Below are 27266 nucleotides of genomic sequence, written 5' to 3' on the forward strand. Positions count from 1 at the left end.
AACGCCAGCGAGGCCAGGTGAAAGAGTACGGGAGTAGGTGTGAGAATGCCCCGGGACTCCAGTCTGCAGGGCTGGCTTCTAAGGGGGTCTGGAGAGCTTCTCTTCCAGGGAGCTGCTTTGTCTCGATCCCATGGGAATCAGAATGTTGTTTTAGCTGGACTTGAGTAAAGCCTTTGTGAAACCATTTCCCACAGCATCCTCCTGCAGAATCTGGCTGGCTGCTCATGGCTGGGGTGGGTGGACATGGCACTGGGGACATGGTTTGGTGGCCATGGTGGCGTTGGGTTGATGGTTGGACCTGGTGATCTTAGAGGTCCCTTCCTACCAAAGCAGTTTCCTGGTTCTGTGTGCCCCCAGCATTCTGTGCTTGCAGGATTGCTAGGGGCTCAGGGGAACCTCCAGTCACTGTCAACTGTCGCTCAGCTGCCCTCCAGTGATACCTCAAGTGCTTCTCCACAGCACCTCAAGCAGCCCCTCAAGGGTGCCTCATTGGTCCCTCAGCAGCCCCGCAAGGGTCCCGCAAGGGTCCCTCATTGGTCCCTCAGCAGCCCCTCAAGGGTCCCTCAAGGGTCCATCAACTGCCCATCAACTGCCCCTCAGCGGCCGCCGTGCCGCGTCGGGAGCGGATGAGAGCTGGGCGAGCAGCCGGAAGGCGGAGAAGCGCTACGCGCCTGCGCGGGCGGTAGGCGGGGCGCGGCGCGGCGCGGCGCGCGCCTTTGTGTGGGCGGGGCCGTTCCCATCGTCGGCGGGGGGCGGGGCGCGGGGCCGGGGGAGGGGCGGGGTCGGGCGGCGCGGGCCCGAGAGGTCAGTCGGCGCGCGGCGGCGAGCGAAGGAGAAGGAAGCGGCGGAGGAGCCGAGCCGGGCCGAGCGGAGCCGAGTCCAGCTGAGAGGAGCCGAGCATAAGCGGGAGCGGACACGGGAGCCGAAGCGGAGCGCAGGATGATAAACACCCAGGACAGGTGCTGCGCGGCGCCTACTCTCCGTCCGCCTTGCTGCGGCCTCTTCCTCGCCCTTCGGAGCGGCGGCGGTGGCTGGGCTCAGGGGACGATCGGCCCTGAGGCAGCGGGGCAGGGAGATGGGGGAGGTTGCGGCTCTGCTCCTTTCCCGGGTTAAAACCCCCATCACGGCCCCTTTTCTGTGCGGAGACCCCCCCACCCCCGGGGAGTGGTAGAGCCCTGGAGCTGGGAGGGGACTGCGAGTGCTTGAGCAGCCTCTTGCTAATAAATAAGGCCGAGGAGGGGTCGCGGCCACCCTTGCTGCAGGCCAGGCCCCGCATCCTTAGGGCCAGGCGGGGTTCTGCTAGCGGCTGGTTAGCGGCGGGCCCGGGCTAGGGCTGTTCCAGCCCACCGCCTGCCCTGTGCTTTGTCCGGAGCCCCCCAAGGGCCGTTTCCTGGGCCTGTCTCTCGCCGTGTCGAACAGGACTGTCGAGACCAGCCGTGTTGGGCCCCTGTGCTCATCAGAGGGCTGGCCGCATCGGGTTGCTGGCTGTGTGTCTCGCAATGGCTGACAGCAGAACGTCTTGTTGTTGTGACCCATGTGCAGCCACATCTCCAGAGCCTTGTTCCGAAAGAGACAACAGCTCGAGAAACCGAAACCCCTTCACTGCTGTAACGCCAAGGGCTCTACGTTGATCCTTCAGTCTGCTCTGAGTGCTCAGTGCAAAGAGAGGAGCCTGAAAGCCAGGAAAATGTGCAGCTTTTAGAGCCCTGAGTGCTGGGTTTGTGGCCTGGAAGCGATGCTGGCCTTGGGGCTTCAGGGGCAGAGGTTGTCGAGGAGCAGCCCTGATGGGCTTCAGGAATGGCCAGGCTGTCCTTTGTGCTTCCCAGGCCCTGGCTGTGCCGTTGGGATTGCTGGGAGCTCAGCAGGTTAAAATTATACCTGCGGGCTGCAAACCTCTGCCTGCTGCCAGCTCCTCTGTCAGGCAGGACTTGCTCAGCGAAGCTTTTGCTTGGGAGTTTCTTCAGGGAAAGGAAGGCCCTTGGTAATCTAAATCCACCTTCATGTGAACCAAGCTGCTGGGAAACAGCTTCTCAAAAGGGGCTGGAAGGGAGCAAGGTCCAAACTGCTGAGCCATGAACAGGCCTTAGGGAGCAGGGCTGCAGTGGGCAGCTTGCAGGCAGCAGCACCGAGGGCTCAGACTTTGCCTGAACTTCTTCCCGGGGTGCTAGTAGGCCTCTGAAGGAAGCAAAACCTCTTTCAGTCCATGTGTGTGTGTCCCTACACACTGCCCTGAGTGTGCTGGGTCCCAAGCAGTGGAGTTCTGGTGGCCTGCAGGTCTGGGCTGAGCGCCAGCGTCGGGGGCAGGGCTGTGTGCCGAAGGGTCCTTGAGTTGTGACTTCTGCATGTGCCAGAGGAAGCAGAACTGGGAAGTGGTGGCTTGGCCTGCTTTGCATGGAAACTACAGCCTCTCCTATTCTTTCTTGGTTTGATTCTTTTTTTGTTGTTTTTTTCCCACAACTACACTTCATTATCCAGCGTCTTGATGCCTTGGCCGCAAGTCGGCAGAAGCTATCAATAGTACATTGTTGACTGTGGGGGGGAGGGAGGAGGAAAGGGAACAACAAAGCTGCCAGCAGCTTTCTGGGGGTGGGGAACGGCACAGCAAAGTGCTTTGTCATGCCTCTCCACATCCACTACTACTGAATGCACACTGGCCCATTGATGGCCCTGGTCACGCTGTGAGGAGGGACTGCCTGAAGGCAAAACTGCCACTGTCCAGCCCTGTGCCCAGAGGGCTTTGCCCTGAGACACCTTCACTGGGCAGCTTCTGCTGCTGTGCTTTAATGGCTGTACGCCGTGGGAATGCTGCTGGTCGGCTCTAGCCAGCCTGGAGGAGGAGGAAATCAGTGAAGAAGGATGTTTGTGTTTGGTGTAGAAAGGCTGCTTTGGTAAGAGGTGGCAGGCTGAGGGCTCCCTGGGGTCCTTGCCGTGTTTGTGAGTATTGCTTGGCACTCAGAAGTGCCCAGTTTCAGCAGCTGGTTGGCAGTCTTGGTGTATTCAGGTTGCTCTGATAGTGCAGCTCCCTGAATGTTAGGAGCTGCTCTGCTATGGAGACATTCAGAGTTGGGGTTGTGCAGTGTGGAGAGGAGAAGGCTCCCAGGAGACCTTCTTGTGGCCTTCCAGTATCTGAAGGGGGCTACAGGAAAGCTGGGGAGGGACTTTTTAGGTTGTCAGGGAGTGATAGGAGTGGGGAGGATGGAGCAAAACTAGAAGTGGGGAGATTCAGATTGGATGTTAGGAAGAAATTCTTCCCCATGAGGGTGGTGAGAGACTGGCACAGGTTGCCCAGGGAGGTGGTGGAAGCCTCAGCCCTGGAGGTTTTTGCAGCCAGGCTGGAGGTGGCTGTGAGCAACCTGCTGTGGTGTGAGGTGTCCCTGCCCATGGCAGGGGGGTTGGAACTGGCTGAGCCTTGGGGTCCCTTCTAACTCTAACAATTATTCAGTGATTCTATCCTGAAGCCTGTCCCCCTCGTGGAGAGAGATTAGAATGGAAAAACACTGTCCTGGGAGCATCTCTGAGTGCCAAGTGTCAGGGCAGACAGCTGTCAGGGCATCCACAGAGCCTGCCCATTGTGGTCTTGCTCCTTGCTCTGTGTACTCATTGAAGCCCTCTTTAGTGTGGTGTTTACATAGCTTTGCACTGCCTGGTTTCATAATGGGAGCACTGGGAACAACTGGTTTCTCTGCCTTGCTTTTGTAGGCTTTGTTGGAGGAACACCACTGGCTGTGCCCTGCCTCAGCAAAAGAGCTTTTGTGGTGGCTCATAAAGGAAGCAATGCTCCAGAAGTAAAATAATTTGCTTTCCTGAGCTTCCTGAGAGCTGGGGCAGATATTAGAGAGCCTGTGCTCAAAGTGATCCTGGAAGGCCACGTGTAGGACATCCCAAGGGGCTCAGAAACTGGGGGAAATGGTCATTTTGGGGATCAGGGGGAAGGATGCACGCAGGGTGGTTTGTGTGCATGTGGAAATGTCAACTTGGACGTTGTAGAGAGCCTCAGAAAGACCTGAGGAGCCAGCCCTTTCCTTCCTCCTCCTCTGGAGAATGTGAAACTTAAGCCTCCTCCTGCTGGGTGCTGTTGATCTATTTGTAGATATTTGTCTGTGGCAAACGTGTGCTCCTCCTCTGGTCCTGCCTCCCCAGCCATCTGCTCCTGGCAGCCCTCCAGCCCTCCCTCATTAGCATGAGGTTGCTCAGCACTCCCTGGGTTCCTGGCTGGAGAGCCCCTCCTCCACTGTTAACAAAACACCACCTGGGCAAGGAGTGCAACCGACCCCGGGTGTCCTGGGAGCTGCCCCTGACGTGCTGGGGGGTAGGGGGGAGCAGGGATGGGAGTGGTGTGGGGTTCTGAGGATCTGAAATGTGATCCCTGCTAGCCTAACCCGGTGCTTTCTTTTGTTTGTTGTGTTTCTCTCTTGCAGTAGTATTTTACCTTTGAGTAACTGTCCCCAGCTGCAGTGCTGCAGGCACATCGTTCCAGGGCCTCTGTGGTGCTCCTGATGCCCCTCACCCACTGTCGAAGATCCCCGGTGGGCGAGGGGGTAGCAGGGATCCTTCTCTTTCAGCTCTGATATATAAGGTGAGAGAGATCTGATGGCTCAGTAATGTCCTGTACCTGTGCTGCAGCTGTCTTTTGGTTCCTTTTGCAGTTATGGAACTGCTCTGGTTGCCCTTTCAGATCCTCAAACCATTCTCTAGCTCTACCCAGGCTGGTGCTGAACCGTGCCCCTCAGCACCACAGCTCTGCCTCTTGGAAACACCTCCAGTGATGGGAATTCAACCACCTCCCTGGGCAGCCTGGGACAGTGCTTGGGAACAATTTGAGTGAAGAAGTTTCTTCTCATGTCCAAACTATACCTCCCTTGTCCTATCACTTGTTCCTTGGGAGAAGAGACCAACTCCCAGCTTGCTCCAGCCTCTGTTCAGAGAGCAATGAGGTCTCCCCTCAGCCTCCTCTTCTCCAGACTAAATACCCCCAGCTCCTTCAGCTGCTCCTCTCCAGACCCTTCCCCACCCCTTTATGGAGACAGAGGAGCCCTATTCACAGAGGTGTGCAGCAGATCACTCTCCAGAGGCCCATTTCAGCTGCTGCAGTGTTTCCAAACCCTGAACCCTAAATGTCTCACCAGAAGAGGAAGTGGGCAGCAGAGAGGTGAAGAGCAGAGCATGGTTGATAAGCTCTTTCCTGTGCCCTGGTCTGGAAGGTAAAGCTGCGAGGGGTGGGGGGGCTGGGAGCTGCCTGAGGTGGTCTGCAGAGCAAGTCCTGACCTCAGCTGCAAGGTGCCCAGCACTTGCCCCACAGCCTGGCACAGCTCCCAGATGAGTGCAGGGTGAGGCATGGTCAGGAAGGGGTTTGCAAGGACAGGAAGGCTTTGCCCCTGCTTAGGAGCAGGTGGATCCCTGCAGCTCTCATTTCTTGGCCCTCTTTGTTCTACAGGAACTTTACTTTGCAGTGAGGAGGCTGCAAAGTAACTGGCACTTGGGCAGCTCTGTGCTGTGCCAGCAGTGCACCTGGCACTCTTCTGGGCTGCTTCTCCACAGGGGCAGGCAGGGAAGTGCTGTCAAATGAAGGTATCCTAAGTTTATGCTGGGCTTTCAAATTTGGCCCCTCACAAAGGAGCCCTCTCAGAGATGTTGGACTTTAATTCCCCCATGGGAGGCACTCAGGCATTTTGTGGTGGGAAAAGATCCAGGCCCTCGTGGCTCACAAGCTACCAAAGTCTCCTCTCCCAGTCCCTGAGGTGCAGACCTGGCAGCTGCTTTCAGAGGAGTTGTCCTTGGTGAATTTTCAGCCCAGGTCTCCTCACCATGTGCAGAAATCTGTTTATTGTAGCCTGAACAACCACCTGGCACCAGATCCATGCTCTGCAGGTGACCTGTCACAGGCCTCAGAGGGCTGTGAAAGCCAGAGAAGCAGCAGAGCACAGCAGGCTTCCTGTCAGGCTAAAGATCCAGGAAGAGCTGCAAGAGGGCTCAGGACAATTAATGAAATGTCTCAGGGTGGGGACCCTGTGAGTTAAAGCCTCTGGGGCCAGATGTGCTGAGCCTGCCCTGTGCACAGGGCAGAAGAGGGGCTCCAGGTGGAGGAGATGCTGGGGGAAGGAAGCTCAGCTGGGAGAGTTTGAAGAGTTTGTTTTCAGGGTGGCCTTGAATCCACATAGAAGCTTTTGACAGTGGTGTGTGGGGCTGGGGCTGCTCCGTGTGGGGATGTCATGCAGAAAGCTGCTGCCTAGAACTGGGATCCTCCCTGGATTTATTGCTGACAAAGCCCAGCAGAAGCTGTCAGAGCAGATGATCTGTGGTGCAGACATAGCTCACCCTGGACCAGAGCAGGCTGCCTTGCTCGGGGCTTTAAAGGCCAACCTCAGACAGGGTTTCTGGGACTCTGTCCCCCTCTCAGTCATCTGTTCAAGCCAGTGGTGTTGTAGTTACAGCAGGCTGAGCCTTTCAGCCAGCTAGCCTCAGTGTGACCTGGAAAGGCATCTGGGCCCAAAAGCTTAATTCCTTTTTCCAGCAGGATCAGCTGTGGCAGCTGCCTGGGGTGGCCTTTCCAAAGCAGTCTGTCTGCTCTGGAGCATGGTGCATGATGCCTGAGGGAGGAGATTCTGCCCCCTGCTCTGGTAAGACCCCACTTGCATCCAGTTCTGGGCCTTCCAGCACAAGAAGGACCTGGAGCTGCTGGAGAGGGTCCATAGGAGGCCACCAAGATGATCAGAGGCTGGAGAACCTCCCCTGTGGGGCCAGGCTGGGAGAGTTGGGGCTGTTCAGCCTGGAGAAGAGAAGGCTCCAGGGAGACCTCAAAGCAGCCTTCCAGTGCCTGAAGGGCTCCAGGAGAGCTGGGGAGGGACTTTGGACAAGGGCTGAGAGTGCCAGGATGAGGGACAATGGCTTTGAGCTGGGAGAGGGGAGGTTGAGAGTAGAGAGGAGAAAGAAATTGTTGGCAGTGAGGGTGGGGAGAGACTGGCACAGGTTGCCCAGGGAGGCTGTGGCTGCCTCCTGCCTGGAGGTGTTGAAGGCCAGGCTGGATGAGGCCTTGAGCAGCCTGGGCTGGTGGGAGGTGTCCCTGCCCATGGCAGGGGGTTGGAGCTGGCTGAGCTCTGAGGTCCCTTCCAGTCCAGCCCATTCTGTGGCTCTGTGAAGAGCTCTGCAGGGAGCAGTGGGCTCCCTGCTCTGCTGGCATTGCTGTGCTCAGAGCTGTGCCCCTCAGCCCCTCATGGCACAGCTGAGGCCTGGCAGCAGGCTGCAGGTGTAGCCATGCCAGCAGTGGGCAGCTCACAGAGGTTTCTCCAGCCTCTTGGCCCTGCTGCTTCAGAACATCCTTCCTCCTTACACTGCCAGCACGCAGAGGCCTCCAGCCCTCTCCTTCCTGGGACACCCCAGGAGTGCAGCTGGCTTGGGACAGCTCCTGCTCAGTGAAGTGCAGCCAGGTGGAAGCTGGGCCTCGAGGCTTGGCTGAGGCAGAGCTGAGGAGCTTTGGGCAGCTGTGCCTGGTGGGGGTTTCCTGCCCACAGTGCCCTGCAGGGGGACGTTTTGCAGGGGTGAACTGAAACCAAACGTTGTGGCTTGAGCAGCTCCCAGGGAATTCTGGGCTGCTGCTTTGCAGGAGCAGCTTCTCTCCCTGGCATCTTGCTGTCACAGTTTGGGTGCCTAGAAACAAACCCTGTGCTGCCCAGGAGAGGCTGTGAAACCATGACTCCCTCCAGACTGGGGGCACTGGTTCTGCCCAGCCCTGTGGCTGCACTGCCTTGGCGCTGGTGGCTGTCAGTTCAGGCGATTCCAAGGGGGCAAACCACACTAGGCTTGGAGCCCAGGGCTTCACTTGTGGTGACAGAAGGACTAAGGCAGAAGGTTGGGGAAGCTTTTCCCTCCTAGTGCAGGCTCCTGCCAGGCTTCCTGCACAAATGTGTGCCTGTGACTCCTCTTCCACGTGCCAGGCCTGGCCTGCTGCTCTCAGCTTTCTCACCCAGCCTTTGTTTTTGTGAAGTAGAATAAAAGAAGCATCTGTGAGCTTTCCTTGAGAGAAGGACCTCCAGAACAGACACCAACAACTGAAGGCTCCTGTAGAGTCCCTGCTGGAGGCTGTGTCTGCAGTGCCCTGGTTTGGCTTTTGGAGCACTCCTCTGCCAGCAGAGCTGTGCCAGCACTCAGCCCCAGGGCTCCACGGTGGCTTCGGTGGTGGCAGCAGCTCTGACTTCACTCCAGCAGCTGTCAGGAGGTTTCTTGGCTTGGAACTAGCAGAAGCCTCCAGCAGACACAGCCATGAGAACTTCTTTCAGGCTCAGTGACTAAAGTGATTTCCTGCAGGATATTTATTCTGCTGAAGTGTAACCTTGGTTTTCAGGGCAGCTCTGTGGGCTGTGCACCGGCAGCAGCTCCTCCTTTGCGTGCAGCAGGACTTTGTCACCAGCTCTGTGAAACACCTGGGGGGTTCTCCTTTGCCACTGCAGTCAAACCAAGAGGGACCTCTTTAAAATGCACCTGGTGACAGGAATTGAAGCACTGGGGCACAGCCTTGAGAAGCCTGGGAAGCTTCTGGGGGATGGTTCTGCTGCACCACTCACAGTGGCAAGAAAAAGCCTGCATGAAACCAAGCCATGCTGAGGAGCCTCCAGGCCTCTTGCTGGGCAGCCTTGGCTGCTGATGCTTCTCCTGCTCATCCTTCAAATGCTTCTTCACTGCACATCCAAACTGGACTTGAGTTATCCTTGCTGCCTGTGTAGGTTGTGGTCAGAGAGGAGTTGCTACCAAGCATTTATGGAGCCTGGTCTGGGGAGGTGCTGTTTGCTGTGGCAGTGTCACACAGTCACAGGATGGTCAGGGTTGGAAGGGACCTCCAGAGGTGATCAAGTCCATCCCTCCTGCCAGAGCAGGGGCAGGTCACATAGGAACACATCCAGGTGGGTTTTGAAAGTCTCCAGAGGAGGATACTCCACAACCACTCCAGGCAACCTGCTCCAGGGCTCTGTCATCCTCTCTGTGACAAAGTTTTTCCTCTGCTTGCTTTGTTGTCAGCAACTCACAGCTTGCCATGAGCTGCTCAGTTAATCTCCCTGGAGGCCTGGAGGCTGGGTGGTCACCCACCTGGTAGAGCAAACCACCTCCTGCCCCACCTGTTGCTGCTGTTGACTCCCAGCTTCCCCAGGCCCTCCTGTGACTGGAGAACAGAGCAGCAGTGACTTCCAAGGTCTGATTTCCTTCTGCCCATCCAAGCTGTGCAGATGACTTTGTAAATGTGAGGGGTGGGGATGCATGAGCCTGGAACCCAGCAGATGGGAACAGCTTCCAGAGCAGCTGGCAGCTCTTCCTCCCTTCACTGGGGCTCTCTGCATTCAAGTGTGGAAGCCAACTGCCTGCAAACTCTGTCAGGAGAAGGAAGGGAGTTTGAACCACAAAATTGTTTTCTAGGAATCACTGGGCTGGATCTGAGGCTCTCTGCATGCTTGGTGTTCTAGTTTGGGCAGTGCTGGAGAGGCCTGTGGGTCCTTGTGGTCTCTGGAAAAGATCTCCTCCCAGCCTTCAGCTCTGGGGAGCTCCTGCCTGCCTTTGGGATTCTCTCTGACACAGATCTTGGAGGCAAACCAGTCGGTTGTAAAATCTGGGGAGGCAATTTGTGGTCATCCCTGAAGGCAAAAGGGCTGTGTTGGGGAGTGGGGGGAAACACAACAGAAGTGATCAGCCTGCAGCAGCTCCTCCAGACTGCTGGTCCAAGCTTTGAAGCTGGGAGCTGTAGTGGCTGAAGGGACTCTTCACTCCCCAGAACTTTAATGTCATGTAAACATGCAAAGCTCCAAAGCCCTGGAGAGGAGAACAGAACTAGAAAAGCCCTCTGAGGGATTTTTACTGTGGTGTGTCCCTGAGCCTGCACAAGGGGAAGGGAAATGTCAAATGTTCCTCTCAGCAGAACTCTGAAGCCCTTTGGTTTGAGTCTGCTCTCTCCTGGCTGTCGTCTGTGTGGGACTTGGCTTTTTGTTCTCTTTTGCCTGAGGTCAGCACAGAAGGAAGGTGAGAAGCTGTGGTCCCAACCAGCTGAGCACTCCTGCAGAGCAGCCAGGCTCAGGCTGGGGAGCCGTGGGCAGTCTCACGGTGCTGGGTTTCAGGGACACCCCCAGGCTTGGCTCTTCCCACAGAGAACCCCCTGGCTCTGCATCCTCCTTTAACCCTCACCTCTGTCTTCTGGCCTGTGGTGTGAGGGCAGAGCTGCCTGAGCCTGGCTGCTGAGCTGTCTGCCTGCCCTTGCAGGATGAGAAGATCACTGTTAGCCAGGATGTCCCAGTGCACGAGGGCAAGCCGCACCTGCTCCGCTTCCACTACAAGGTCACTGAGGGGAAGACCTCCTCCTGGGATGCTGTGCTCTCTAGCCAGAGCCTCTTCGTGGAAGTCCCTGATGGATTGCTAGCTGATGGAAGCAAGGAAGGGTAAGCTGAGGATCCCAGAGCTGGGCAGGGTTTTGCTGGCATGGGTGAGGAACAGGCGCTGGGAGGGGCGCTCCTGCTCTTCTCTGTATAGCCTGTCCTTCGTCCCTGGGCTTCAGAGAAGAGTTCAGCCTGGAGAAGGCTCCAGGGAGACCTCAGAGCAGCCTTCCAGGCCCTGAAGGGCTCCAGGAAAGCTGGGGAGGGACTTTGGACAAGGGCTGAGAGTCCCAGGCTGAGGGACAATGTCTTTGAGCTGGGAGAGGGGAGATGGAGACTGGAGAAGAGGAAGAAATTGTTGGCAGTGAGGGTGAGGAGAGACTGGCAGAGGTTGCCCAGGGAGGCTGTGGCTGTCTCTTGCCTGGAGGTGTTGAAGGCCAGGCTGGAGGCTGGATGAGGCCTTGAGCAGCCTGGGCTGGTGGGAGGTGTCCCTGCCCATGGCAGGGGGTTGGAGCTGGCTGAGCTTTGAGGTCCCTTCCAGTCTCTGAGCTGCCTTCCTGTTAGCCCTCTAGATGTTTTATTTTATTTTCCTCCCCGGGTGACCACTCAGATGTGGGCTGTGGGGTGAGTCCCTCTGAGGAAGGAGCAGAGAGCTTCTTTGCCTGCTTTGGTGTGGAAAATCTCCAAGCCTTTCTCAGGTTTATTTTTTTTTTCCCCTGGGCAGCTGATTTTGGCAGCATTTTCCTCTCTCTGGGGATGGGGGGGGGAACCCCCAGCACTCCATTCTCCTGCTGCTCTCCTTCTCATCAGGAGGTGGAGCTGGCCCTGGAGCGCTGCCACGTAGGCGCCGGGCTCTGCCAGCCTCTCTCTTGGCAGGGCATGGTGGTGTTTTGTCCAGACAGCTCTGCTCTGGGAAGTTTGTGTAAAGGCAGCTTCCAGAGCAGCTATTTCCTGCCAAGTGCTTTGCCAGAGCTCTCCCCTGGCCTGGAGCAGTGCAGCCTGCCCAGGGCCTTGCCGCCTGCTTCCGCGCAGCGCTCCGAGGCCTCCTCAGGCTCCCAGCAGGCTTCAGCTGTAAATGCCGCCAGCTAATTAAGGGGGAAAAGCTCTCCTCACTGGGCACCTCCAGCAAGTGCCAGTCCTTGCTGGCTTCCGCTTGTCTCCCTTGGCTGGCTGTGCAGAGCAGCACTCCTGTGATGCCCGCAGTCAACCCTCCGGATGCCCGGGCGCTCCTGGGAGGGCATCCTCACAGCCCTGCTGGCACCAGGGAAAGCACAGCCCTGTCAGGTTATTTTTAGCCAGGTAAAGCAGCCAGGGGGAGGCTGTAATTAGACCACTTCATTACCATATTGACAACCCCCTGGCAGCTTCCCTCCCCCTCCCTGCGTTCCAGGCTTGCAGGCTGCCCTTGGGTCAGCCCCTGCCCGGCGCCACTCCAGTGGCTCAGATGGGCACAAGGCTGGCACTGGCAGTGCTGGCTCTGCTCTGCCCATCCTCAGGCCCACAGAGGGGTTAGAGCTGCTCTGCTTCCAGCAGGAGTGGGCAGAAATGCTGGAGGAGCTGGCAGGCAGGAGGTGTGGCTTCAGCAGAGGTGTGCAGGAAGCAGGTCTGCCTGTGCCCATGATGCTCTGCCTGGCATCAGCACTGCGCTGCTTCTGCTCCTCAGCTCCTTGCCAAAGAGCAGAGCTCACAGATCCCATCCTTGATGTTGCCTGGCTCAGAGAACTGTTTTGGTTGGAAGAGTCCTTTAAGGTCATGGAGTGCAACCATTAACCCAGCACTGCCAGGTCACCATTGGACCCTGGTCCTCAGCACCACATCTCCACAGCTCTGAAACCCCTCCAGGCATGGGGACTCCACCACTGCCCTGGGCAGCCTGGGCCAGGGCTCAGGAACCCTTTCCATGAAAAAATTGTTCCTCATGTCCAACCCTGCTGGCAGCACAACTTGAGTCCTTTTGACCTGTCCTTGTTCCTTGGGAGCAGAGCCCAACCCCCACCTGCCTCCAGCCTCCTCTCAGGAGCTGCAGAGAGCAATGAGGTCTCCCTCAGCCTCCTCTTCTCCACACCAAACACCCCCAGCTCCCTCAGCTGCTCCTCCCCAGCCCTCTTCTCCAGACCCTTCCCCACCTTCCTTGCCCTTCTCTGCACCTGCTGCAGCCTCTCAATGTCCTTCTGGCAGTGAGGAGCCCAGAGCTGAACCCAGCACTCAAGCTGTGGCCTCAGCAGTGCCCAGCCCAGGGGCACAATCCCTGCCCTGCTCACACCATTGCTGCTCCAGGCCAGGCTGCTGGTGGCCTCCTTGCCCACCTGGGCACTGCTGGCTCAGCTCCAGATGCTGGCACCCAGCACCCCCAGGGCCTTCTCTGCTGGGCAGTTTCCAGCCACTCTGCCCCAGCCTGCAGCCTCCATGGGGTTGTTGGGCCCTGAGCAGGTGCAGTGTTCAGCTTCCTGCACACACGGTGGGCTGGGGGGGGCTGGGTGTTGGGGGGGGCTGGGGACAGGGCCTTGCTGGGTGACCTGGTGTAAGCTGTCAGCCCTGCAGGGCTGGCTCAGCAGCAGGAAGCCTATTGTTTGAGCCCCCATTGTTCCCTGGAAGGGGGCTGTAAACAATCTGCCTGGAAACATCTCAGCCCTTGATAATGCTCAGAGGCTTCCTCAGGACAGGACTTCTGCAGCTGATGTTCTTTTGTCTTCTTCCTCCTTGGCAGGTTATCAGCACTGCTGGAGTTTGCTGAGGAGAAAATGAAAGTCAGCTATGTCTTTATTTGCTTCAGAAAGAGCAGAGAAGACAGAGGTGAGAGCTCAGCCCTGCTGCCAGCTTTGCTCCCTGCATCTAAAGCAGGCACCAGAATCTTGGTAGGGCTCCCCGGGCTGTGCCCACCATGGTGCTTGCCACCTGTGCAGTTCTGGTAGCATCCTCTCCAGGCAGAGATGGTTTCCTGTGGAGGAAATCAGCCAGTTGTGGGGGCTGAGTGCAGAGGCAGGGGTTTGGCCTTCCCCAGTCCTGCCATCACTGCATTGCTGACACTCTCAGGCAGAAAACTGCTCCTGAAGCACCCAGAGGATTTGCTGGCTCAGAAATTGGTGACTGCTGCTCCTCCACTAAGGAGAGAAGATCACCTTTGGGCCCAGGCTTCTGGAGTTCCTCAGGGCTGTGTCCTGGGTCCAGTGCTCTTTTAACATATCTGTCACAGCCATGGGCAGTGGCACTGAGGCACCCTCAGCAGGTTTGCTGATGGCACCAAGCTGTGTGGTGCACTTCAGTCACCTGAGGGCAGGGATGGCATCCAGAAGGCTCTTGACAGGCTGGAGAAGTGGCCCAGTGCCAGCTGTAAGAGGCTCAACAAGTCACAGGGCAGGGTCCTGCAGCTGGGTCAGGCCAAGGCCAGGCACAAATCCAGGCTGGGTGCAGAGGGGAGTGAGAGCAGCCCTGAAGAAAGAGCCTTGGGGGTGCTGGGTCCTGAGCAGCTCCCCAGGAGCCAGCAGTGCCCTCCTGCAGCCCTCACGCAGCTGTGTGCTGGGCTGCAGCCAGAGGAGTGTGGGCAGCAGGGCAGGAGAGGGGATTCTGCCCCTTGGCTCTGCTCTGCTCAGACCTCACCTCCAATCTTGCCTCCAGTTCTGGTGTCCCCAGCAGCAGGAGGACACAGAGCTGTGGAGTGAGTCCAGAGGAGGCCCCAGAGATGATCCCAGGGCTGGAGCAGCTCTGCTGTGAAGCCAGGCTGAGGGAGCTGGGGGTGGTCAGCCTGGAGAGGAGAAGGCTCCAGGGGGACCTCAGAGCTGCCTGCCAGTGCCTGAAGGGATCCTGCAGGAAGGCTGCAGAGGGACTTCTCCTGAGGGTGTCCAGAGCCAGGCCAAGGGGGAATGGTTTGGAGCTGAGGAAGAAGTTCTTTGGTGTGAGGGTGGTGAGACTCTGCCACAGGATGCCCAGGGAGGCTGTGGCTGCCTCCTGCCTGGGGGTGTTGAAGGCCAGGCTGGATGAGGCCTTGGGCAGCTGAGTCTGGCTGAGAGGTGTCCCTGGGCATGGCAGGGGTTGGAGGAGATGAGCTCTGAGGTCCCTTCCAACCTGAGCCATTCTGGGATTGAGAAGGAGAAACCAGGGGAAAGCCTCTCTGGAGAGTGGACACTTGGAGCTTGTTGCCCTGATGTTCCCTTGCCCATTATAGACCTCCCTGCACTTTTGCCCTTCCTAGACTTAGAGGTAATCCTGCCTCTGGCGGGAGATGCTGAGGGCTTAAGGGGCTGTATTAGGATCCCAAGATAGATGTGTGGGGTGAGTGATTACAGCAGGGAGCCTGAGGGCCTTGGTGGCTGAGGCTCCAAGCTCTGGATGTATCACTTTCAATCTCAGCAGGCACAAGCTGGTGGCCAAGGAATTGCCTTTGCAGGACTGGTTCAAACCTGAGCAGAGCTGAGAGCTAAGCTGTGCTGAGCCCAGGAGGATGCCACCCTGTGCCACCAGGCCACCACCAACGTGTGGATTAAGTGGTGGCTGTTATGTCACCACCATCCCAGGCCCTGGAGGTGACCTCTGCAGTGAGACATCTGCCACTGGGCTTTGCTTTTAAAAACCTGAGGCTCTTGGCCCTGGCTGCTTTGTAGGAGCTCTGGGGTGCTCTAGGTCCTGGGTCACTGTCAGTGGAAATTCAGAGTCCCAGCAGGGTGGGGGCTGGAAGGGAGCTCTGGAGTTCACCCAGTCAACCCCCCTGCTCCAGCAGGGCTCCCACAGCAGCTTGCCCAGGAGCACAATGACCGGGGGGTGCTGGAAGCTCTCCAGAGAAGGAGACTCCACAGCCTCTCTGGGCAGCCAGCCCCAGGCCTCCAGCACCCTCCCACCAAACAAGTTTCTCCTCCTTTTGAGGTGGAACCTCTTGGGTTCCACTTTGTGCCCCTTGCCCCTTGTCCTGTCCCTGGGTACCACTGAGCAGAGTCTGGCCCCAGGCTCTTTCCCTCCACAGGTCCTTTAGCTCTTGCTGAGCATTGCTCAGGTCCCCTCTGGGGCTGCTTTTCCCCAGGCTCAGCAGCCCCAGGGCTCTCAGCATCTGTCTTGGAAACATCCAGGAGCTGCTCTGCCTGACCTCAGAGGCTTGAGGCTGGTCTTCAGAGGGTGTCCTAGGGGGTCAGATGCTGCACCAGGGCAACTCCTTTGGGCCACAGGGAACTTGATGCCTGATCCATCCCTGTCTGGCTGAGACAGGGTTGGAGGGGGAATGCTTCTGGACTGATCCTGCTGGGAATTTCTGTGCCCAACCCATGGTGACCTCCCTGGGCTCCAGGTCCTTGTGGAGGTATCAAAGGAGCCTAGCCCCTGAGTAAGATTCCTGTCCACTGTTACCTGCCCCCTCCAAAGGGTGCTGGGACACCTAGGGGCAGTGAGGTGGCCACATGCAACCTGGGGAAGTGTTGGTGCAGGTTGGTGGCAAACCACCACTGTGCCTCTGAGGGGGTGGAAGAGGCTCTCAGCTTGGACAAACCTCTGTGGTGCCTGCAGGACCTGGGGCAGTACAGCCTGGAGAGAAGGCTGAGAGGGGACCTGATCAATGTCTATGGATATCTGAGGGGTGGGGGTCAGGAGGAAGGTGCCAGGCTCTGTGTGGTGGTGCCCAGGGACAGGACAGGGTACAGGCTGGAACCCAGGAGGTTCCACGTCACTAGAAGGGGAAACTTGTTTGGTGTGAGGGTGCTGGAGGCCTGGAGCAGGCTGCTCAGAGGGGTTGTGGAGTCTCCTCTGGAGGCTTTCCAACCCCACCTGGCTGTGTTCCTGGCTGCCCCTGCTCTGGCAGAGGGGGTTGCAGTGGATGACCTCTGGAGGTCCCTTCCAAGCCCTGCCATTCTGTAGGGGTTGAGGCCAAGCCTGCTGCTGCAGAGGGCTGTCAGGTCACAGCTCTGTGTGCCCTGGCAGAGGCTGCTGACTGCACTTTGGTGTCTCTGCAGAGGCAGCTCCAGCAGAGGCTCTTCCTGCTGGTCACAGCTTTCCTTCTCTTCTCCAGCTCCACTCCTGAAGACATTCAGCTTCCTGGGCTTTGAAATGGTGAGGCCTGGCCACCCCTCTGTCCCGTCACGGCCAGACGTGATGTTCATGGTGTACCCCCTGGAGCAGAACTCTTCCTCTGACGAAGAATAGCTGCAGCTGGGGACCCCTGGGCGAGCCAGAAGCGCTGTGGAGGGGAGAGAGGCCTCCAGCTCCTGTGCTGTGGAGCTGCTGCTGGCCTGGCCCTGCCTTGCTCCTTGTGTGTTCTCAGAGCTGACTCCCATCCAGTGTCCTGCCTCCAGAACTCGCTCTCCATGCCTCTCATCACCAAACAGCACCTGGAAGATGTTTCTGGACTGGCCTAGGAGCTGCTGCCCTGCAGCTTCTGGGGGGTGTCAGCGTGGGGGTGCCTGTGCCTGGTGGGCACAGCAGCAGCAGCTCCTGGCCATCTCTGATGCCCTGCTGGACCTTTCCCCCTCGCCCAGCAGGCTCCCCTGCAGCCCCCCTTCTGAGCTGGCACCCAGGAGCCCAGCAGAAGACATGGGCTGGGGGCTGGGCACCTGGAGGACACTCAACCTTTAACACTACGCTGCACCCTGCAGGGCCTCGCCCTGGGGTGCCTGAAGCTCTTTGGTCTAACCTGGGTTGGGGTTTGGGTTTGGTTGGGTTTTTTGTTGGTTTTTTTTTTTTTCCTCTTTTGTTTTTTTTTGGTCCTTTTTAAACTTCTTGCTCTTCCAGCTTCTGTTTCAAGCAGTCTTAACTCTGTTCTATGTTCCCACTGCACTATCACAGCATTCAATAAAAGGGGCATTCGAGATGAACTTCACCCAGCTGGGGCTGCTTCTTTGAGAGGAACAGAGCTCCTGCTGGGCCTCCCCTGCTGCCAGAGGCTCAAGTGAGCTGCACCTCCCTGCCCCCCTGCTCATCCTGACTGACCTTGCTTGGGAAGCTTGCTCTGCACCCTTCACTTGCAGGCCTAACTGCAGAGCTCTGGCTGGAGGCCATGCCCAGGGCTCCCTCCTAGGCTGAACTTGCCCTGGCCAGGGTGGTGCCAGGTGTAGGGATGTGCAGAGGATGTTCTGGGGGAGGTGGTGATGGGACAAGGAACAGTAGCTTTAAAGTAAGCCAGGGGAGGTTTACATTAGGTATTGGGGAGAAATTCTTCACTGGGAGAGTGGTGAGACACTGGCACAGGCTGTCCAGAGGAGTTGTGGATGCCCTCTCCCTGGAACCGTTCAATGCCTGGGGCTCTGACCTAGTGTGAGGTGTCCCTGCACATGGCAGAAGGTGGAACTGGATGATCCTTGAGGTCCCTTCCATCCCTGACAGTTCTCTCTGATTCTGAGTGTGGGGAGCCATAGGCCCTCCTCTGGGGGGGGACATTTCCTTCCCTGCCTGTGGTTGTGCTGGGCCAGAGCCAAAACTTGCTCACACCTCCACCCAGGGAGGGGTGCAAGGCAGGCCTGTGGCCACCACCTCTGCTCTTCCTCCTCACCTTTCCAGAGAGATGCTTTTGGAGTCCAGACCAAAGGGTATTGTGTGGGGGCAGCTGTGTCTGGCAGCTCTGCTGGGTGCTCTCCCAGCCTGGGGGCTCTGGTGGTAGCTGCTGGTTCAACCCTGCCCATTCTCTGCTGGAGACTGAGGCTGTGCTCTTGTGGTGCCCTGTGGCTGGCCCCTGGCCCCTTGTTCTGGAAGGCCACAGAAGGATGTTGTGTTTGTCAGCTCTGCCTGCCTGGCCTGGGGTGCTGTGCTCTGGAGGGTCTTGCTGGCAGCTCAGCTGAGCCATCCCATAACCATCGTGGTCAGTGCTGGCTGTGTGGGGTGAGGGCTGGGATCTGTGTGAATAAAGCAGCTCAAAGTTTGTGTCTCTCCCCCTCCTTCCCCTCCAGTGAAGTGCAGAGCTTGGTGGCTCTGCTCCCTCCTCCAGGGGCACAAAATGTCACGAGTGGTGTAATGGGGGGAGGGAGTGGGGCTGTGCTGTGCTGATGGGAACAGCCCTGCCCTGCCTTTTATTGTGGGGCCATCAGCCCCTCCAGTTCTGGCTGCAGCTCTGCCCAGGCATTGCCCTTCCTGCCCTCACTCCAGGCATGCAGCAGGGACAGAGGTCTGGCAGTTGTTCTCTGCCTGACCTGCAGTCTGCCTTGGGAGAGGCCTTCCCAGAGCTGGAGCTGCCACCCTTGCCTGGGCTGTAGGATGCCTCCTGGGGTGTTTCTTCATGCTCTAGGGCCCTGCTGCCACCCCCTGGTGCTCCTCTGCTGGCACATCCCTCGTGTGCTGGGGTGGGCAGCACTTTGCTCCTTCCTGACTGGTAAAGTTGACCAGCAAGGTGCAAGGTTCTCATCACAGGAGCCTGGAGCAAGGAGGAGCTCCTCAGCTCTGCACTGCTGGGGCAGCTTCTGTGACAAGCAGCAAGCACTCTCCTGCCCTGGCTCAAGCAAGTGTGGCCACATGTAGAGGGCTCAGGTCCCTGTCCTCAGGAAGACCCTCCTGAAAATCCAGAAGGTGCTTCTGATTTCTTTGAGTGCTGCCTCCAGCACAGGCCAGCTCCACTGTGAAACCAGAGGAGCCAAGCTCTGCCCTGTGCCCCTTCAGCCCCTCAGTTCCTTCCCCAGAGGGAGCTCCCTGGGGTGTTGGAGACCTGCCTGGCACAGGACAGGACCCTAGGTAGGAGTTCTGACCCACACTGGCTGTGGGGCCACACTGGGCCATGGTCTAATGGCTGTGGTGGTGGCAGGTCAGCAGCTGGACTTAACCTTGGAGGTGTTTTCCAGCTGAGCCAATCCATGGTTCTATGGCTGAGTCACAGAGCCACAGAATGGATTGGGTTGGAAAGGGCCTCAGAGCTCATCCATCTCCAACCCCTGCCATGGGCAGGGACACCTCCCACCAGCCCAGGCTGCTCAAGGCCTCATCCAGCCTGGCCTTCAGCACCTCCAGGCAGGAGGCAGCCACAGCCTCCCTGGGCAACCTGTGCCAGAGTCTCCCCAGCCTGTCAAGAATTTCATCCTCCTCTCCAGTCTCCATCTCCCCTCTCCAGCTCAAAACCATTGTTCCTCAGCCTGGTACTCCCAGCCCTTGTCCAAAGTCCCTCCCCAGCTCCTGGAGGGCCCTTCATGATTCTATGATCTCAGCACTCTCAGATGCCCCAGAGATGGGGACTCCCCCTGCTCTTCCCCACCCAAAGCAAATAAAACTTCACTGGCCACAGTTTTTGGGGGAGAAAGGACCAGAAGTTGGGAGAGAAGGGAGGGGAGCAAAAAAAAAAAAAAGCAAAGCCACCCTCACAGGTTTGTGATTGTCTCTTAAAAAGATTTATTGTCTGTCCCTGCCCCTGCGGGGGGTCAGGAGCACACTGGCTATGTATATATTTATATTTATATAAAACCCGGGGGCTCAATGTACACTTTACAGAGGGGCCGCGGGGGGAACTCCACCCAAACCCAACACAGCAGCACCGAGAGAAGCAGAGCCACAGGACACCAACAGGGGGCGCCCCGGCCGGCCGCCTGCGGGACACAGCAGGCAGCAGCGGGGGAGGGCACCCGCAGGGGCTGGGTGGGTTGGTGGGTGGCAGGGTCAGAGTGCCAGCCCCACAGGCGAGACCTGACCAGGAAAACCCAGAAAACATCGAACCTCAAACTTATTCTGCACAAACCGGGGTGGCATTGAACATCTAAAGGGACACTCAACTGGGAAGCTGCCCCGACCCTCCCTGCTCCAGCTGCCAGCACAGCCTGTGGCACCCCACCACCCCTGCCCAGCCCAGCCCAGCCCAGCCCAGCGCCCTCCTCCAAGCTCCTGGAGCTGCTGGTGTGCCCTGGCCACGCTGGGAGCCAGGCTCTGCCAAACTAAGCAGGGCTGGAGGTAGGAGATGCTGGCAGGATGCTCCTCACCACCTCCGGTGCCCAGCCCGGCACCCGCATGTGGCTGCACAACAGGCACGGAGCGTGGGGGGAAGGGGGGGGGGGGGGGGGGGGGGGGGGGCGGCGGCGGCTGCCGCTTGGCATTGCCGAGGGGCACAGCCCGGGCCGCAGGGCCTCAGCTCGTTGCAATGACAGCGAAGAGCAAAAGGAGCCAAGGGGAGGCAGCTGGGCCCGGCCCACCCTGCCGCCAACCCGCGGCCAGCCCTAGCCAGCGCCTCCTTCCCAACTGGGACCGGGGAGGAGCGGGGAAAGAAAACAAAACCCAAAACAACAGCTTTCAAACAATGGCTTTTTACAGTATGTACAGAGCATCCCAGTACAGCAGCCCCAGCTGCGACACGGACAGACACACAACCGAGCCCCGCGGAGCCCCGCGCCCCCTGGCCAGGCAGCGGTGGCGGCTGGGGCAAGAGGGCTGCGGCGGGGCCGAGGTAGAACCGGCCCGGGGACGGGGAGAGAGCCGCTCTGGGGGAGCAGAGGAGCAGGAAGTCCCTGTCCTGGGGCGCTGAGGAGAGCTGGGAGCAGGAACCAGCTTCCTCCAGGGGCTGGTGCCCCGAGCCCCGGCAAGAGGCCGGAGCGGGACCCAGCATAGCACCAAGTGCCTCTGGCAGAGCCTAAGTGTGCTTGTTCCTCGGTGGGCTCTGCCCACGGCCTGGGGAGGCTCCTTAAAAGCAGAAGGTGGCTGTGAGGGGGAGCTGCAGCACTCCGACACCCCCCACCCCGAGCAGCAGGCACTGCCCTGGGGTTCAGGACACACTTGCTGGGGGTGGGGGCAGGGGAAGGGCTGGGGGAGTTCAGAGTCACAGCTCCGAAACCAGCTTGGAAGCCACGGGCAGGGCTGGGCAGTGCAAGGCACTGGGGAAGGAGGAACTCTGGCAGCCGGCTGGGTGAAGGACACAGCCCCCAGCTCTGTGCCCAGCTGCCCCCAGCCCCACCAAGCCCAACTGCCTGGGGAGGGAGGGGCCAAGGGCAGCCCCCAGCTCCCCAAACCCCAGCTCCAGCCACCGGCCACACACTGACAGCTGCTGCCCACATGGGCACAGAGCAGCAGCTGCCATGGGGTGCAGGAGTACCCGTGGGCCTAGCACGACAGGCACCCCACGTGGGGCATGTCCCTGCCCTCTCCAGCCAGGCTACCACCCACACCCTCAGGCTGGCAGCAGCACCCCCCCAGCTCCAGCCAGCCAGCCCTTCCTTTCCCGAGACCGTGACCTCAGGGCAGGCTCAGTCCCACGCTGCCAGCCCTGCACTGTCAGCCCTGCGCTGCCAGCCCCACTGAGGAGTGGGCAGGAGGCTGAGACCCTGCCTGCCACCAGTCCCAGGGTGAAGCAGCAGCTTGCAGAGACTCAGCCAGGCCCCAGCTCCATGGAGCAAGCTCAGTGCTTCTGTTTCCTCTTCACAGGCACCAGGCGGGCGAGTTGCCCCCGGCCCCGGCACTGGTGCCCAGCACAATAAATACCCGGCGGGCACAGGGGGTCTGTGTGTGTCCAGCGGGGGTGGGTGGGCGGTGCAGGGGGAAGAGAGCCTGCCTGGGCTCCCGGCAGGAGCTCGAGCCCACAACAAACACCATTCAACTGATGTCTGAGGAGTCTCCGGCGCAGCCCCATGTGAGCCAGTCACATGTCTTGTCCTGCCCAGTCGTCTGCTGCCCTCATGTCCTGCCACGACCCAAAGCCAAGTCAGCTCCGGGGCCATGGGTGAGCCCCAACCACCGCCCAAGCACCCATCCCGGCCACCTCTGCCCCGGGGCGGTGCAGGGCGGCCCTGGGGATTCAGCCTTACCGTTCTCACCTCCGGGGGGGTGGGTAGAGGGAGGGAGCGGAGCCTTGCTGGCTGGCAACGATGGCTGTGGAGGAGAGACCTGCGGAAGAGAAGCGGCGTCAGGAGCCAGTGTGCCCACAGTGGGCACCCAGCCGTGCCGGGGGGCCAGGAAGAGCTGGGTTTGGTGGAAGCGAAGCTCGGCACCAGGCCTCATCAGCACCAGGCCTCGGCACCAGCCCAGACGCGGCTACAGCTCCCGGAGTACTCCCAGCCGGGCGCCAAGGCGGGGCTGGGCTCTCACCTGTTGCATAGGGCAGGTTGTACTGCGCGGGCAGCAGCGAGTAGCCGAGGTGGTGGTGGTGGTGGTGCGTGGAGAGCAGGCGCTGGGAGGGGGAGGTGCGAGGCCGCTCGGCACTCCGCTCCCCCCCACCTGCCGCCCCCACGCTGCTGCAGCCGCTGCTGCCCCCCACTACCCCACAGCCGCCGCGCTCCCGCTCCTGGGGAGGCTTCTCGCTGATCTGGGGAGGACAAAGAGAGGCACTGAGGGATGCTGCCAGCGCCCCCCTGGGCCCTGTGCCAGCCACATGGGGCTGCCCCATTGGGATCCCCCCGTATCCCTTCCACCCCTCACTCCAGGAAGGACATTGAGGTGCTGGAGAAGGGCAACAAAGCTGGGGAGGGGTCTGCAGAACAGGGCTGGGAGGGAGCTGGGGAAAAGGAGGCTGAGGGGAGACCTCATTGGCCTCTACAGCTCCCTGAGTGGAGGCTGCAGTGAGGTGGGGATTGGGCACTTCTCCTAAGGAACAAGTGACAGGACAAGAGGGAATGGCCTCAGGTTGGCCCAAGAGAGGTTCAGGTTGGCCAAGAGGAACAATTTCTTCCCCAAAAGCGTTGTCAAGGCCTGACCCAGGCTGCCTGGGGCAGTGGTGGAGTCCCCATCCCTGGAGGGGTTTAAATGCCATGGAGATGTGGTGCTGGGGACCAGGGTTTAGTGGTGCCCTGGCACTGCTAACAGCTGGACTCCAGGATTTTGAAGTTCTTTCCAACCCAAAGGACTTTATGGTTCTTTCTTCCGTGCCTTTGTCTACAGGCTCTCCACAATGCTGCTGGGCCATGACAGCTGGAGACCAGCTTAAAAGCAGTGGGGAGGATGCAGGTCCTGTCTGAGGGCAGCTCTCTCCTCACTGTGTCAAAGTTCCACCTCCCAGCTCAGTCAAGGAGGACTTTGTGCCCCTGAACTGTGGGGGGAAGGAGACAACCCCTGTGACCCACCCACCAGCTCCAGGGCTGCGGACAAGTGTCCCATGATGGCTGCAGGGCCTGGAGGAGACCCAGTGCTTCCCTGGGCCAGCCCTGCCCACAGCTTTGGCTTCTCCATTCCCAAGGAGTCGTGTGCTGGATCACCCCACGGCCCCAGGGCTCCTTCCTATGGCAGCAAGCACAGCAAAACCCCGGGGCAGGCAGAGCTGCCAGGGGCTGGCTCCAGGATCCGGGGAGCCTCCTGAAGCTGAGGCACAGAGCTGGGCACAGCTGGCACCCTCCTGAGCCTCACCGTGGGCGATTTGCTCTTGTAGTGGCTGGCATGCTGCTGCAGGATGTCCAGGGCCTTGGACTCGGAGCTGGGCTTGCAGCTGACGCTGGGGCTGGCGCGCGACTTGTCGCTGTCATCGCTCCCTGACGCCTTGCTCCCGTATGGGGAGAAGGAGTAGCTGGAGGGGAGGTATGACCCTGGGGAGGAGAAGAGGCAGTCAGGACAGCAGGAGGTGGCACAGGCGTGCCTGGGCGGCAGCGTGGGAGCACACGGCCCCGGCCCTGTGCCCCATGGGGCGCTGCCCACCTGGGTAGTTCTGCATCATGACGGTGGGCATGGGGCGGTAGCTGGGGTGGCTGGGGTCATAGGACTGGCTGTAGGAGTAGCCATGCATGTAGGGGATGTAGGACTGGTGCTGCGTCAGGGGCGAGGACACCGGCACGTGGACGCTGGGCCTAGGGTCCTTGCCCACCATCCGAGCCTCCTCGGTGGGGGTCAGTTTGCACTCAGAGCTGCTGCTCTCCTTCCCATCCTCCTTGGACACAGCTTCTTTGCTTCGATTCCTTTCCTCCTTCAGCTTCCGGTCCCTCTCCTCCTTCCACCGCTCATCCTCCGTCTTGATGTCCGAGTACTTGGCCGGGTACACGTAGGTCCACATCCGGGGCTCAGCTTCCTGCAAGAACCAACCATTGGTTTGCCTGTTCCAAACCCAGGCTGAATTTGAAGACTGCCAAACCCCCCTCCCCTTCCCTGGGCTCTCCTCAGACCATCTGTGGCCTCCCAGCCCCATCCCTTTACCAGCCCCCAAAGGGACCTCACAGAGTCCCACCAGGAGCAGAGGACAGAGATGGATGCTCTCCAAGGAGACAGCCTCAGCAAAGCCCTTGCAGTGAAGCCACAGTGAGAGGCTTCCTGCAGGATAAGGCTGGGGGGTAGGGCTGCCATTACCTGTCTGTACCAGAGCACAGGGTCCACCTCCGCCTGCCGGCCACACTCAGAGCCAGCCTTAGCTTCGGCAGCCTCCTTGCCCAGGTGTCCGGCCTCGCTCAGCTTCACCTTAAGTCCCTCGGCCACCTGGCTGCTGGACAGCTTCGAGGAGTCCTCCAGCTTGGGGATGATGACAGATTTGGCCATGTCTGGAGCTCCCTGCTCCTTGGCCTTGCTCAGCCCTGACTTGACGAGGTCCGTGAGGCTCGGGGCTTTGGTGAGCGTCGGGGGCATGGGCGGCTTCTGCTTCCACTCCTCTTTGAGCGCCGCCTCCCTCTCCTTCAAGCCCAGCTCTGCCTTCTTCTCCAGGCCTCGCTGCTGCTGCTGCTCCAAGCTCTGCCGCTGCTTCTGCTGCTCCTCGTACTGCTGGCGGTAGGCAGGGTTGGTGCTGAGCAGGTGAGCGTGGTAGCCCTGCTCGCTGTAGCCGTAGGGTGGCACGTAGGCATACTGATTGTAGTAGAGGGACTGCATGTACATGTTGGGACGCTGCTGGATGACAGAGGGCTGCTGGCTGGAGCCCCCCAGCTCTGCCTTCTTCTCCTCGCAGCCTTCGCTCTTCACCTTCGTCTCAGGGCTCTCCTGCTCCTCATCCTTCTTCAGCTTCAGGGCCTGTGTCTCGGCCGCTGCCTGGCTGCCAGGGTTCAGGGGCCCAGGGCTGGCCTGGGGGTAGCCAGGGGAATAGTAGGTTTCGAAGCCTTGGTAGTAGGGAGACTCCTTGCTCTGTGGCTGGGGGGGAAAAAGAGCTTTCTTGGCACCTTCCTTGACCAGCTGCTCTGGATCCTTGCCCTTCAAGCCCTCCAGCTTGCCCTCCCCATCCTCCCCCGCGTCAGAGATGTCGGAGTAGGCAGGGCTGTTGGTCTTCACCGAGCTGGCCTCGGCCCCGTTCTGGGTGACGACGTGCAGCGGGGTCATGGGCTGGGCCGGGGCGGTGCTCTCCAGCCTGCTGGCACCACCGATGGAGGGGCTGGGGGCGTTGTCGGTGAAGCTGTAGATTTTGTCTGCCTCGGCCTTGATGCTGGCCAGCCGGCTCTGGTGGGGGTCAGAGGAGCCGTTCAGCATCCCCTCGCCTTTGCCCCCCAGCTCGCTGGACTCCCCCCGGAACGGGCTCTTGCCTTCCTCCGCCCTGCAGGTCTTGCTGGGGGTCAAAGGGTTTTCCAGCTCCTTGGGCTCCTTCTTCTTCTTGTCCTTCTTCTTCTTCTCCTTGGAAGGGGTGAGGGCAGGGTTGACTGCAAAGGGCTCCCCCATCACTGTCGGCTTGGGCTGGATGGGTTTGAGCTGAGGGCTGTTGGGCATGGTCTGCACCATGGTGGTGGCGAGGCCGGCGGAGGAGCCAGGGCTGGCTGTGGTGAGGGTGGCAGTCTGGAAGGTGTAGATGGGCTGGGGGGGGATGGCCGGTGCGATGGGCCTGGCAGCCTTCAAGCTTTTGGAAGGGACCTTCTCTGCCTTGGCCCCAGAAGCCTTCTTCGCCTTGTCCTTCTCCACGCAGCGCTTCTCCAGAGGCTCAAAGCCGTCGTTGCTCGTCTCGTCGGCCACGCAGGGGCCGTCCTCAGAGCCGTCGTTGGACAGGGCGCCCGGGTCCGTGTCTCCCTCTCCGCCCAGCTTCTTCTTGCATTGGACCTTAGCGCCGAACTTGCTGGAGGGGGAGGGGCTGTGGGGCTCCATCAGGCGCACCTTGGGGGTGGCGGAGCGGGCGGGCGAGAGGGAGCCCTTCTGGGCGGCGGCGGCGCCGTTGCAGCTGCCGCCGTCGGCGTGCAGAGAGGGCTCCTCGCCGTACTCGCTGTCCACGTCCGCCTCCAGCTTGCCGTCGTCGTCCGTGTGGGCGTGTGCCTGGTGGTACTTGAGGCCGTTGATGTGCTTGTACTTCTTGTTGCAGTTGGGATGGGGGCAGTCGATGAGGACGGGCGAGGGGCAGCCGCGGTCGGGCGCGGGCGGCTCGGGCTTGGCGGCGGCGGGGGGCGGGGCGGCCGAGCCCAGTGAGTTGGTGCGGATGCGTTTGCTGCCCTTGGAGTCCTCGGAGCTGGAGTTGAGCTCCATGTCGGAGAGGGGCTTGCTCTTGCGCTTGCTGACGGACGAGGGGCTGGCCTTCACGTCCTCGGCGGCGCCGCCGGGCGGCGTGCGGTGCTCCGAGGAGTTCTGGCTGCCCCGGCGCCCCTTGCTGCTGGCCCCCGCCCGCGTCTTGCTGCTGGCGCCGCTGCCCTTGCCGTCAGCGGCGGCGCTGCTCTCGCTCACTGGAGTGTTGCTGTTGGGCCGCACACGCTTGCCCCGGCCCCGCCCGTTCCGCATCTCCAGGTCGCTGGTGGGAGAGTCGCAGAACCTGGCGGCAACACAAGGGAGGGTGCCACAGGGTCAGGGCCATGCCCGGCCACAGCGTCCCTGCCACGCGATGCCGGTCCCCTTCCTCCCCTCCCTGCCAGCCCAGAACCTGAAGGGGGCTACAAGAAACCTGGGGAAGGACTTTTGGCAAGGGCTGGGCGTGCCAGCATGAGAGACAATGGTTTTGAGCTGGGAGAGGGGAGACCGAGACTGAAGAGGAGGAAGAAATTGTTGGCAGTGAGGGTGGGGAGAGACTGGCACAGGTTGCCCAGGGAGGCTGTGGCTGCCTCTTGCCTGGAGGTGCTGAAGGCCAGGCTGGATGAGGCCTTGAGTAGCCTGGGCTGGTGGGAGGTGTCCCTGCACATGGCAGGGGCTTGGAGCTGGCTGAGCTTTGAGGTCCCTTCCATTCTAGGACTCTCTGAATCCTGCAGGCTTGTC

The 27266-nt window shown here is 60.0% G+C and overlaps 2 protein-coding genes across 2 annotated transcripts in view; one reads left to right on the forward strand and one right to left on the reverse strand.

Moving 5' to 3' along the window:
• Window positions 1-852: 852 nt before the first annotated feature.
• On the forward strand, window positions 853-17112 carry OAZ2 (ornithine decarboxylase antizyme 2). Its single transcript, XM_054387958.1, is given in 6 exon segments — window positions 853-959; window positions 4419-4494; window positions 4496-4576; window positions 10237-10412; window positions 13054-13139; window positions 16333-17112. Coding segments are annotated over 6 exon segments (573 nt in total). The 5' UTR covers window positions 853-939; the 3' UTR covers window positions 16467-17112.
• A 4728-nt stretch (window positions 17113-21840) lies between these two features.
• ZNF609 (zinc finger protein 609) overlaps window positions 21841-27266 on the reverse strand; it is a 55248-nt gene continuing 49822 nt past the window's right edge. The window contains exons 4-9 of the mRNA XM_054387931.1: window positions 24477-26829; window positions 23835-24201; window positions 23550-23725; window positions 22299-22515; window positions 22019-22097; window positions 21841-21894 (exon numbers count right to left, since the gene is read on the reverse strand). Of these exons, the coding sequence (XP_054243906.1) occupies window positions 22024-22097; window positions 22299-22515; window positions 23550-23725; window positions 23835-24201; window positions 24477-26829 (3187 nt within the window). The 3' untranslated portion in view covers window positions 21841-21894; window positions 22019-22023. The remainder of the gene's footprint in view (window positions 21895-22018; window positions 22098-22298; window positions 22516-23549; window positions 23726-23834; window positions 24202-24476; window positions 26830-27266) is intronic.

Source organism: Indicator indicator, chromosome 16, assembly GCF_027791375.1.
Source record: "Indicator indicator isolate 239-I01 chromosome 16, UM_Iind_1.1, whole genome shotgun sequence".
Lineage (NCBI taxonomy): Eukaryota > Metazoa > Chordata > Aves > Piciformes > Indicatoridae > Indicator > Indicator indicator.